General features: G+C 31.1%; 1 protein-coding gene across 1 annotated transcript; it reads right to left on the bottom strand.

Moving 5' to 3' along the window:
• Positions 1–1,098: 1,098 nt before the first annotated feature.
• On the bottom strand, positions 1,099–2,422 carry LOC125219762 (heat stress transcription factor B-4-like). Its single transcript, XM_048121816.1, has 2 exons — positions 2,058–2,422; positions 1,099–1,986 (listed from the first exon to the last, which is right to left on the bottom strand). Exons 1-2 carry the CDS (start codon positions 2,304–2,306, stop codon positions 1,348–1,350), a joined length of 888 nt encoding a protein of 295 aa, XP_047977773.1. The 5' UTR covers positions 2,307–2,422; the 3' UTR covers positions 1,099–1,347.
• Positions 2,423–14,237: the final 11,815 nt, after the last annotated feature.

Below are 14,237 nucleotides of genomic sequence, written 5' to 3'. Positions count from 1 at the left end.
AACTTTGAAATTGGTACAAAATATCACGAACTTTGCATTTTGTTTGGTATTTCCCAAACTCACTCAAATAAGATATTTTCATCAAAATCTTATTTAATATAGGCAACCGTGATATGTTTTATAATATTTGAAACCACTTTTTAAGTTCATAACATGTAGCATAAAAAGTCACGTTGAAAACCACGTTGATTTAATTGTGTCAAGTATGATAAAAGCCTCGTAAGTTAGTCAAATATAGTAATAAACATGCCGTGGGAAATACCAAACAAAATGCAAAGTTCGTGATATTATATACCAATTTCAAAGTTCATGAGATATACCAAATTTTAGGCAAAGTTCATGGTTTTAGAGACCAATTTCCCAAGTTAAAAGCACCTCTATTTTTTCTTTTGTAAGACGGACTGTAGAAATTTACACTATGATAGAGTATTAGTAGTCAAGAAAAAGTAATTAAAAGGTGTGCAAAGCAAAATACTCGGTCAAACTTTCCATTGAAACTTTGCCCTCGTACTATTATTGAGAAAGCAACAAACAAAATACCCATACAAAATTCAAAATAACACGGGCTAACAACGGAAAAGGCTTAACCATTTTCAGTGAGAGAAAAGGAGAGGGGGAGAAAATAATAGGATTTAAAATGAATTAAGCTGTGTTGTGTTGATTCAAACAAACATATATATAGAATCATAGATGTACATAAGTGGCGATGACAGGAACATTAGAAACAACAATTTTGGGTGTGTTTGAAGCCACATTTCGCTTTCATGTAATAAATCAAAGCACCATCTCTACTACCTATATTTACACAAATACAACATTCGTTTTTTTGTTCACATCTGTGTGTTTGTTTGCGTGTGACAGACACAGCAGTTTCAGATAATCGAGAACCTTATTTATTTATATATAGCATATGTCAATAATGCAGTTGGAAGGAAATTTTGTGAAAATCCAAAGTTATATTTAAGTTAAAACAATTTTATAGGGTCATACAAGTACGTATGATACATTAATGCATTGATCAGACAAGTCCCAGAAAACAAAAATACAAGAAATTTTGCCCCAGGCTGTAGGCTGTCTGAGTTTTCCTCTCACTCCAACTGATAAAAAAGATAAGTTTCAGTTTCAGGCTGTAGCATTAATTAATCTGTCCCAGACAAACATACAAGAGTTGAGATCCAATCATCACCCTAATTTCAAACTTTCAAATTAAACAAAAAAGAAAAAGTATGATGATCGATCGTCGTAATTAATTAATCTCTCAACTCTAAGCAAAACCCATCTGCATCAATGCGGTTATTTACACACACTCACGCATTCACCAACTAACAAAACAAAAACACCTTTTTTTCATGGAGAAGGAGGCATGAGATTGAATCCTAAATCGCCCTTTTCAAGAACCAACCTTGTCTTGTTGGTGGTGGCGGCTGCGGCGGAGGTGTATTCGGGGTGCAATCTCTTTTTAGAAGAGAGCGCTACGCCGAAGAGCTTCGTCCGATACTGAGGCGGTGGTGGTGGCTCGGTGTGGGGCGCTACCGTGAGGCTGCTCTTGCTGGGAGAAGAGGAAGCGTTGATAATAGAATTGGGGATTTTTCTAGGGTTTCCAATGAGTAGAGAAGAAGAATGATGAAAGGAATTGGTGGGCGCCACAGGCTTGACGTGATTCTGCACGAAGTAGATAATGTCGTTGTAGAGCTTCCTCATGTGGGCGAGCTCCGACATCAGCATGGTGTTGCTCCGCCTCAGCCGCTCGTTGTCTTCGGACAGCGCGGCGAATGAGTTTTGATATCCGGTGGCGTGCAGCGGCGGCGGAGGAGACTCGTCGGAATCAGGCGGGGATATGCTGACGCGGCTGGAGAAGGGGAAGAATCCGGGGGAGGCGGGGTGAGACGTTTTGCGGCGGTGGATCTCGCAGAGGAGGTGCTTCTCGCCCTTCTTGAAGAAGTCGTTGGCGAACTCCCATCGGTCCGGGACGATCTTTCTGAAACCCTACAGAAAATGAGAAAATGAATATCTGCAAAAACACAATTGAATGAATGTGGTATGGCATCATATTATACGTAGGTGTTGAGCTGGCGGACGAAGCTGGAGAAGTTGTTGTGCTTGAAGTAGTTGGGGAGGAGGTCGCGGGCGAACTCCGGGGGCCGCCACACCACGAAGGTGGACTCGTCGTCGCCCCACGACACGATGTGGTCGGTGGAGGGGTCGTCCACCAGCTGGTACGTCTTCGTCAGGAACGGCGCCGGAACGGATTTCTGTGACTCTAAGGACATGAGTATGCCATCGCAACCATCCATCATCAAAGCCATTTTGACTAATGGTTTCAAGTTTGCCAGAGAGGGGTGCAAATTTTTATACCTCGGGGGAGTGGTGAGAGGGGAATATGTGTCTGATTTTGTGAAATAATTAAGGGTCTTTCAACACAAACCCGTGACAATCTATGTATCTCCCTCTTTAATTAATAGTTATACTAGTTTTTGTTTATTATTGGAAAAAAAAAAAAAGGGAAATTATGGTGAGTGGTGGCACAAATTAAAAGACTGTGGCGCCCCTTTTCCTTGTCCTTTTTTCAGGAAAATATTTAACTTTTTTTTCTTCTTTTTGTTTGTCTTTTCATCTTTTAAACACTGATACTGCTGTTTTGCTGGACTATCATATGCCACTGTTTCAATATTGGATATATAGTTTTGTTTTCTTCTGTCCTACAGAATTAATTCCTCCTCGCAATTTTTCCCAATCATTATGAAGGGCTATTTAGTCATTTGAATAGAAATACAAATTGAAAAAGAAGAAGAAGAAGGTGGTGGAGTGGAGTGGAGTGAGTTCACGTCAAACGAGTGTGTGTATTTTTGTAGGGTTGTGGTTGTTGTTTAATGGCGCGCGAGAGAGGCACGCATTTACGAATCCCCAAGATGGATGTATAATTGTATATGTATGTATGTATGTATGGAATTACGTGATGGGATTTAAAGCCTGTACATTTTTGGAGTGACGACATTCCCTTTTTCCTTCTTTTTCTTCTTCTCCTCCTCCATTCATTCTTCTCCCCTTCTCCTCTTCTCTTTCAGAAATATTCCAAACTTCAATAAAACAATCATGCATTTTCTATATATATATGCCTTCTGTTTTCCTGCCCAGAAATATATCTTTGACCATGCAATATTTGGCTCTAATTTTGCTGACCTGGCTCATCACTTTCGATTTATTCATTTTAAAACTTTCTACCAATATATTTATATTTACTTATATAAGAAACTAAAGGCATAAACCTTTCATATGATCAATACATCAAAGACTAACAATATGCATTATTATAACCAAACCTTTATTTCCTAATATTGACATAACAAACCAAAAACATTAACCTTATTACCAACACGTTCTTGCCTGAGTTTAATTATAAGTTTATCATAATAATTTTGAGACCGTATATTGTTCCAAGTTTCATCCCTTACAAAAATAGTTTAGAATATATAAAAATCAACAAAAAGTAAAAGCAAACGTTATATCTAAATCGCACAAAAATAAGAAAATCGGAAGTCACATATACTCCGATAATTATAGTAAAAAAAAAGAGACAAAATTTAAAAAAAAAAAAAAGGGAAAAAAAAGAAAGAAAGGAGTAGCCATTCTAGGAAGATAAATAAAATCTAAACTGTAGCCCTAAATAGAGGGAATTGAAATTGAAGTACATTCTGCTTGGCCCAGTCATAAATGATTATATTAAACCATCACCTCTTTCAAAAATTCAACTATACTATGGGAAATAAATATCCTTTGATATATTAAAACTTAAAAGTAATGTAAATGTTTTCTACTCCCTCCGTCCCACATTTGAAGTCACTTATTGTTATGGTTCGGATTTTAAGAAAGAGTTGAAGTGTGTAATAAATGAAGTGAGATGGTAGAGTGTGTAATAAATGAAGTAAAATGGTGGAGTTGGTTGAAGGTGTGTCCCTTTTGACTTTTGATTTTTGTTTTGATTTATTTTAATGTAGATAGTGTGATATTTTTATGTAATTTTGATGGAGAATGGGGTAAAATTATATGATCAAATATGGAAAATTCTAAAAGTGACTCTTAAACTGAAACGGACTTTTATGGCAAAAAGTGGTTCTTAATCTGGGACGGAAGGAGTATAATACTACTATACTTACTGTATCCACTTTTTTCTAGAACAGGGAAAACCATTGATTTAAATGAGTTGAAGTCACGATCTAGGCAGATTAGCTTTAACTTTAGCAGGCGATTAGAATGTGGTGAAGATTAAAATTATTTATTTTAATTTGTTATCCAATTTTTACATGGTGGCACAAAAAGCAAAAGCCTGTGATTAAATTTGGATGAATTACAGTAGGAGTAGGGACAGTGAAAATGGGTCGTGTGTAAAGTGAAAATATAGGAAAATGATGAGTAATAATTTGAGCAAGATACCAAACTGATTATATTGATGATGGCAGTGCGATACTCATAATAATGAGCAAAAGGTAATGTACATGTTATACTTCCCCACGCTTATGATTATAAACTATCTTTTTCAATTTTTGTGGCTGTTCTCCAATATTCATCTCACAATCCTATGTTGCCTAATTTGTGGGACAATCTAATATCACCTTTCTTGAACTTGCTGTTACTTGATGGCTTGCCTAAGAAGCCAAATTTTCTATACACAATCCTACCTATTTTAATTAATTTCTTCTTCCTCATTATTTTGTCTCCCTTTAAACGTGAATTCCTTATTGATTTGAATGCTCTTAGTGGGGGGAAATGGCCACATTTTCGGGACAGCATTTTTGTATTGGGTTGAGAAATTAATTTCGAATTATATTTGAATTTTCAATTTATACATTTTGTGGATCAGCTCTAAGTTAATCTTAATTGTAGTTAATTAATTATAACTAGAGGTGAAAAACATTAATTAAAACCCTAATAAAGTCAATGTTTATAGACTATTTTCAGTGGGAATTAACATGTATGCAACTCTGGCCTGTAAAGAGTTTCTAGATTCAACATGGGCATCATGTTCAATGAAAAGAAGAGATGCATGAATTAATTCACCATTCAATTATCTTAAATTGGCCAATAAATGTATGATGTAATATTTTGTCTTGCAAGTGCATTTTGAAACTTGAGAAGAAACAGTGTCAGATATTCAATTTCCGACATAAAAATTCCAAACAGAAAAAATCCTTTATTCTTAAACGCAATTGTAAGAAAAGTAGTTTTTATCGTAATGATAAACAACCAAATTTTGTACAACCAAACCAAGATTATATTAGCTACAAAATAGTATTAATTAAATAATAAAATCATAAATATAGTTAGTTAACAAATTAAATACAATTTATTAGTCTTTGGTCTCATTTTCAATTTTTTATTTTTATATTTGAATTATTTCTCAATTATTTTTCAAATTTGAACTAAAGTATGCATTAATTACATTTTATGGTTCAAAAAAATTTAAAAAATTATGCTCAATTACCATAATATTATGCACGTTCCCTATACAATATATATATATGTATATACTTTTTAATTAAATGCATAAATAAATTACTTTTTTCTCAAATAAATCAATTTTTGGTTGTACAAAATTTGGTTGCATAGATTATTGTTTTATCATAGATTTGAAATTGAGTTTATTCACACACACACAAACACAATTGATTTCTCCCTCACTTGTGCTTTTGCAGCGGCTGACATGGAGACTGAAAAACCCTCCATTTTTGATGGTTTTTCTTCTGCACTAATCGATGCCCTTCTCGTGATACTTTCTTTGGATTTTTGTTTATTTATTCCTCTCCTTCATGTTACATGACCACATGACGCCACACACACTCACACAAATATACGTTTATTTATGTATATATGAGGGGAATATATATCTCACATGTTGCATCAATCTAGAGGTGTTTCATATGCCAATAATTTTAACCTCTTCTGTCGACATGTTTATTGTTGCCGATATTGTCTCTTGGACTCACTTTTGGTCCAAATGGATACTACTTCTCAATTTTAAAACCATGTTCCATTTCACATATACTATTATACTATATATTTTCCAATTTTTTTAAATATCGAAATGAAAATGATAGGAAATAAAAGAAAAAGGAGAGAAGATATTAGTAATCAATATATGAAACCATCACAAACAACGGATCCGGAGGGGCCCAACCCACCAACCTCACTCTTTACGTTACAAAATAAATTAGAAAAGATTGAAATAATAGATAATTTTAAAATATAGACATACTAGTGAAGATCAACGAGGATTCATTATTTTTCTTGAGTTTGAATCTCATGGTTAGAACTCATCATTTCTCATAAAACAATTCACCATACTTCACCACCAATTTTATCATTTAAAAGTAATTCATAGTTTATACTATATATAAAATATACATATAATTAATTTTTGTAAGAGAGAGAGAGGGGAGGAGGAAAGAGAAGATAAGAAGATTCTAAGGTTAAAGGGGGCAGTGGAATTTAGAAATGAAGCGCAGAGTGTCACGTGATAGTGATACGAAGTTAATCAAACGCACTAATCATGCTTATATAATGGGATTATGGGAATATCTAGGAGAGACAGCTTAAAAACACCACTTGGACAGAATATCGATAAAATATTTAATACTATTAATTAATTAGTAAACCTAAAATTTTCTCTCACTCAAACACATGTTAGTGTGTGGTATGAGTAATAAAATATGGCACGCTTTCCCTGCCTAACTAAACGACTAGCACTAAAAAACCAAACGAAGAATCACAACACAATCTTCTCTCTTCTCTCTTCTCTCACACACTCTTTTGTCCATTGTTATGGCCAAACCTATCAACATGTCTGTGTGTGTGTGTGTGAGAGAGAGAGAGAGAGGGGTGCATAGATATGGCGTGTGTGTGTTTTTAAAAGGATTTATTTGATTTTTATTTCAAGGCATGGTCTAAGTGTGTGGTCTAAGAAGGTCTTGCTATAAAAGGTTGCATGCTTTGGTTTAGATTTGGATTAATTGGTGGTCACGAGGGGGTGGGGTGGTATAAATATTAGTCCAATAATTAATAAGTACTAGTTGCATATATACTAGTTAGCTAGTTTCATAAAAGGGCACGAGGAAGATGGGAAGTGATATAAATATTGAGGGCAAAGCAAATGCCAAACCCCTTATTGAATAACGGTTAGTTAAATGAACAAATTAAAGACTACATGCCACTATGGTTTTGCATCTAAAATCTTTATTTTTAGATATTAATCATTTTATCACTAGACCAGGACACATACACAGTAACCATTTTACTGCTACGTATTGTGTATGGATAAAGGGATTTAAAATATTAGTAAAATACGTTACAAAACTATTTATCAACCATTTGGGGATACAAAATTATTCACCACAAATTAGGGTATCAAAAGGCAACGAATAAATATCGAGAAAAGAAAAATGATAAATTAATATTGGGGTAGTGATTAGATTTGACAGAAACAATTAAATGGGATAAATTACAATTATAAAAGTGACAGTCTCCATGCAAAAGTCCCTTTAAGAAAAAACACTAGAAAAGCAAAGAAAATTCAATAGCATGTTATCTATGTATGTATAGAGGTCCAAAAGGAGTTTTCCGTGCTAAAGGTAAAAGGTTGCATCGCTCAATTTATTTATTTTTTCTTTCTATTCAATAAGAGAAAGCAATTTTTAACACTCTTTAGAGATGCATTAAAAGGCGAGAACAACAAGAGTAGTCTTTCTTTTATTTATCTTTCTTGCTTCTTTTTCCCTTTCTTTTCTTTTCTTTTCTTTTTCTTTCTTTTATTTTCCAATCAAATTGGGTAATCCACCTTGAGTTAATTATATATAAGTTCTTTTTTTCACGGTTTATTTAATAGTTTAAGCAAATCATAATTCGGTAGTTATAAATTATAACACTCGGTGTAGCTTAAGTAGCTAGGAAGGGCTCTAGGTGAGGTTGAAAGGGGGATGATCGATTCCACCGTAGTTCCATGCGTATCATTAAAATTATAAAACTACGTTTGACATTATAGCATACTTTAATGGGACGGAAAAAATATACAAGATCTGTATTTTAATTCAGATTCATTGAAATGATATTTTGACAAAAAGAAAATTTATGATTATAATATATATGCATTATTAACCATTTTTCTCTCCTTAAATTTCTCATTAATTTAAATTCCATGTAACTTCTCTATTTAAATTATTTTTTTTATAAAAATATATTCTTATTAAATTAAATGTAATTTTACGAGAATTCTAATGAATTCTTAATTGTATATGCCCACATTAAAATATGGAGTATTAGATTCTTCATTTCATACCTAAAAATTAAAATCAAATATATTAATTGAGCTTTTTATATTTGTAACTTTCATGTTATATAGTGTAATTTATATAACTAATGATACGTATTGATTAATTGGGTCAGGTTAAAATGCATATAGTATACAATCCACGACTAAGACCAATTCTACATCATTAGATCCTAAAATGGTGGATGAGATTAAAGCTCACGTATTTCAATAAATAGTAGGTAAAATATCAATATATGAGTAAAATAGTCGTTCTGTTATAACATAATAATTTTTAAGGTTTTTTATATCATTATATTGCATTACAAATATCAATACAATGATATGAGATACTCAACACAAGTAACAGAAAATATCAACACAGTTTAATTGATATTGTACATGCATTATATTGAGATTGTTTGATGCATTTATTGATATAAAATTTGATTATCAACATATACGAAAATTTAAATAAAAAATTATAAAATTTCATCATCCGATCATCGTCAAAACATATGCAATTGAGATCTTATTAGGATCCTTATGAATATACCTTTGATTTGATATATTTTTTTAGGAAAAATAATTTAAATTGGAAGAGTTACGTAAATTTAAAATTTTAAGATGATTTTAAGGAGAGAAAAAGTGGTTAATTTTAACTACCATGTATAAGAATTGACATTAATACCCTTTAAGTTTATTTAATAATCTTTTTAATTTAAAATATAATTCATGTGTCATTGTTTCAACCACTAGATCTCCTAATCTAATGGCTGAGATTTGGTCTTAATTTGTGACTGCTAATAAGTTAGTAATTGATCACTCCCCCTAATTGGTATACTTATATATTTTCAATGCTATATAGATATAGTATATGTCCATAACTAATGGTATTGATTGTTTTATATAGCGGTGGGTTGGTATGGTATACATTACCGAAACCATCATACCAAATAACTTACAGAAAATTCGGTGTGTGAAAAAATTATACATTTACCTTACCAAAATTTTCGGTATACCGAACTTCGGTATATCTTATTTTCAGTATAACGAATTTCCATACCGATATCTTACTTCATTTTCAGTATACCATACCGAATTCGGTATATCGTACTTTTGCGGTACACTTAACTTTCAACATCAATGAAAATATAATATTTGAGTTTGTAGGATATTATATATATTTTATAATTCAATAAATATATTTAACATATTATATATAATTATATTTTTATTTCACAATAGATTTTATAATTTGAAAATATAAAATATTTATATTTTACGGTACATACCAAATTTCGGTATGCCGCGGTATATGAAAATTCATACTGTTATCTTACATAAATTTTTCGGTAAGGTATCATACTGTGCCGAAAAATGAGAATAAGGAAGGCGTTTCACGCCAAAATGAGAATAATATTTTATTTATTCATTCTTAATTATGATCAAATATTCCCTATACATTCAAAAGAAAGATATTTGGGAAATAAAACAAATTCTAACTGGTATAGTCATATAGACTAAATCAAATCCTCAAATCCTAACAACTATGAGAAGTAAACAAAATCATGATTACTATAACAATATACCATAAAATACAACTAAGTAAAATGGAGATTATTAGTTCACTCCGGAATAAAATAAAAGTATAGGTTTCTATTATACAACTTCATCTTGACCGAATACAAATTCATTTGCAATAAATACATAATCTTTTTCTGCAATACTCCTTTCGTCCCCTAAAAATATGCACTTTAGATTCGACACGGATTTTAATATAAATTGATAAAGTAAGAGAAAAATAGAGTGGAAAAGTAGTTAGGCCATGTTTGGTTGACGGGAAAGTAAAGTTTGCAAGGAAAATGATTCCCAGGAAAATGAATCCACGGAATGTGATTCTTAATAACTTTATTTTCCTGCGTTTGGAAAATATCAAGATTTTAAATTTTATATTTGATTTAAACACTAACTAAAAATATACTTTTTATTATTTTTATTTATAAAAAAGAATAATAATATAAATTTTTTTAATAAGTTATTAATTATAAATGATAATAATTACATTATTATATTTATTATTACTATGGATAGTTTAAATATGAATTATCCATCATAATATATAATAATATAATTGTATTATTAGTTACATGGAGTATTATATTATAGTCATAAATAATTATAAAAATATATATAATTATTATTATTATAACCAAAATATTTAAAGATATAATTTTTAAATTTTATAATTTTAAATTTCAATACGATTTTATTGATTAATTATTAATTTATAAAATAATAATTATTATTTATTATTGTATGATTTATATTATATAATTATATTTTATTTTTTTAACAAATTATTAATTATTACTATGATAATACATGATATTAAATATTATTATAATATAGTTATAATTATGATAATTTTAATAATAATATTTATTATACTGAAATTAAGTATGATTTATAATATAAATTATTGTTGAAACATTAATTAATATAATAATAATAATAAAGCTATATATTGCATTAAATATGTAAGAATCCTAAAACTTGGAAAAATAATACCTAAGAAAAGTTAGGATTCAGAATCCTGGAAAGTTGTACTAACTTTCCTTGTTCTGGGATTCTGATTACTTTCCCAGTTTGATTAAAAAATTGAAACAAACACAAGATTTTAAAATTTAAGGAATCAGCTTACTTTCCCAGACAGAACCCTGACAACCAAACATGACTTAAAGTATTATTAGTGGAAAATGGGTCCAACCCCATTAAAGGGAAAAGAGTTTCCAAAATTGAAAAGTATATATTCTTGTGGAACGGACTAAAAGAGAAAGAGTGCATATTCTTGTAAGACGGAAGAAATATATAGTAATTAATTTCAATAATATGCAGATCCATTTCGATAAAGATTGATTCAGATCAAGAATTGACCAATATACATGATTACCATAACAATTGTATTTGACAAATTCACCAATATGGCTTTACCTTAATATATATTTATAGAAAAAGACAGAAGCCGCATGTAAATTTTTTAGGCGTTAGATTTTAAAACCCCGCTATCCAAATTTGGTTTAAGTTAGCACATAAGACTTGATTATAGAGATGTAATCTACTGCTAGCTATTTCCCTCCCAATTGATAACTACTAGTACTAAATTTGGATTGTAAGATTTTAAAGATCTAATATAATGATCTGAAAAAGGTGTCATGTATCAGTGGAAAAATATTTGTTAATATAAAAGGGTATTAATGTCATTCCGTATACTCACTTCGTCCACCATTAAGAGTCTCATTTATGATTGGTATGGATTTTAAGAAATTTTAAGAAAAGTGGGTCAAAAATACTTAGTGGAATATAAGTCTCACTTGTATATATTGGTTTTAAATTAAATGTGATTGAAATGAGTTAGTGCAATGTGAGACCTTATTACCATTTATTGTAAAAGTGAATCGAGACTCATATTCATGGACGTACTAAAATTGAAAAACGGGACTACTATTCGAGGATAGAGGGAGTACATGACAAGTTTCATGATTCTCGTGATGTCAACACAATATAGCAAAAATGTCAAATCAATAACTTGAATATGTAACACAATTTGATTGACATTTTATGTTGTACTCCCTCCGTCCATCATTTAAAGAGTCATTTTGACCGGCATGTGTTTTAAGAAATTGTTTGACTTTATGAAGAAAAAGTAAAGAGAGAAAGTGAGTGAACTATGGGATCCATTTTTAGTACTCCCGCCGTCCCAAGGTAGTTGAGTCATTTCCTTTTTTATTAAAAACTTCATTCCCTCTATTACTTTACTCTCTCTTCGTCTCTCTTACTTTCCTCTCTTCACTTTAACCTTTAACAAATCAATTTCTTAGATCTCGTGCCCAAAAGAAATGCCCCAAGTACCTTAGGACGGAGAGAGTATTAGTTTAATAATAGATTGAGAGTATACAAAGTTAATGATTCTATAAATCGTGGACAACCCAAAATTGCAAAATGGCTATTTAAATGGTGGATAAAGAGAGTATGTATTAACATTAACCTAATTATAAAAAATATAGAAAATTTAAATAAAATTATCAAATTTAATAACCGAACATATGCAATTAGGAACTCGTTGGAATCCTTATAAAATTACCTTTAATTTGATACTCTCTCCGTCCCATAAAAATAGAGACTTTTGTGATGAAACGGACTTTAATGCACAATTAGTAGTGGAAGAAAAGTAGAAAGAAAAAGTGATTAGAATATTGTTAGTGGAGAATGAGGTCCATCCACCACATTAAAGAGAAATTTATTTACCCAAAATAGAAATGAATTATTTTTATGGGAGGAGCCAAAATAGAACGAGTCTCTATTTTTATGGGACTTAGGGAGTATATATTTTGTTAAAAAATATAGTTTAAATTGAGTTACATATATGAATCCAAAGTTATGAGATATTTTTTAAGAGTTAGTTATAACTAATAAAATTCATTTTCTATTCATACCTCCGATTGATATTATTTACACACTGAGTTAACATCAATATACCTGATTAACATTTTTGCACTGGAGTTAACATCGCCTAAATTTGATTTTGGTCGTCGATTTCCAGATCTGACTAATCATTAATGGTAGTAGTTAGGGGTGACAAATTGTGCGTGTTTTGTCATTATCGTGTCGACACAATAACGACACGACACAACAACAACAAACACGAACACGACTCGTTAAGAAAACTCCAAACACGAACACGAACACGACCTGCTATCCTCAGACACGAACCCATTAAGGACACGAACCAGTTTGGGTCAACAAGACACAATAACAACACATATATGACATGACACAATAACGACACTATAATTTAGAGACGGAGAGAGACAAGAGCGGTTGCGGCGCTGCTAAACCCTAAACTGAAAAGTGATTTAGAATGAAAAATGAAAAATTTATTTTCACGCTAATACTAAGTGCTCCATTAAACTAAACCTAATTTAAATTTTAAAATAAATAAAAAATAATAATATTAAAATATATTAATATTATTTCTTAACGTGTAACACGAACACGACAAAAAAATTTCGTTTTTTTTATCGTGTCGACACGATAGGGACACGAACCCATTAAGCTTTGACACATACCCATTAATTTCGTGCGAGTTCGTGTCGTGCCAAAAATTGTCAACCCTAGTAGTAGTTATCATAATAAGGGAAGTTAGCATCCAAACTGAAATAGGAGATAGTTCATTTCAGAACATTTCTTAAAGTTAGAACACAGTTGAATTAGGAATTGATATGTTTTGTGATACCAACTAATATTTATGTATCAGAAAACTGATATGATTTTCAGTCCTCAAAATTCTCATTTTAATAAAGTTCTAACCGGATAGCTTTTGTACATAAACATATTCAAATACTCCCTCCGTCCCACATTTGGAGTCACTTATTGTTATGGCTCGGGTTTTAAGAAAGAGTTGAAGTGTGTAATAAATGAAGTGAGATGGTGGAGTGTGTAATAAATGAAGTGAGATGGTAGAGTGTGTAATAAATGAAGTGAGATGGTGAAGTTGGTTGAAGGTGGGTCCCTTTTGACTTTTAATTTTTGTTTTGGTTTATTTAAATATAGATAATGACATTTTGATGTAATTTTGATGAATAATGGGGTAAAATTGAATGACCAAATATGGATAAAACTAAATGTGACTCTTAAACTGGGATGGACTTTTATGGCAAAAAGTGACTCTTAATCTGGGACGGAGGGAGTAATAACCATATCTTAATGCTAACTACGTACTCCCTCTGTGTTACAAAATATGTCATACTTAGAATAAGATGACACGAAATTTTAGGAGATAATTTTAATGTGTTAAATGGAAAGAAAAAAGATGTACAATTATTTAAATATATTGATGGGAGAGAGAAATGGTAATTCAAGTAACTGCAAATAGGGAAGA

Source organism: Salvia hispanica, chromosome 4, assembly GCF_023119035.1.
Source record: "Salvia hispanica cultivar TCC Black 2014 chromosome 4, UniMelb_Shisp_WGS_1.0, whole genome shotgun sequence".
NCBI lineage: Eukaryota > Viridiplantae > Streptophyta > Magnoliopsida > Lamiales > Lamiaceae > Salvia > Salvia hispanica.
Note: the sequence above shows the minus strand (reverse complement) of the source record. Positions and strands in the feature narration are given on the sequence as shown.

Coding starts and splice junctions, on each gene's coding strand:
- LOC125219762 (XM_048121816.1), bottom strand. CDS start 2,306: ATGGCTTTGATGATGGATGGTTGCGATGGCATACTCATGTCCTTAGAG. Junction 1,987..2,057: donor TCCGCCAGCTCAACACCTAC/GTATAATATGAT, acceptor CATTTTCTGTAG/GGTTTCAGAAAGATCGTCCC.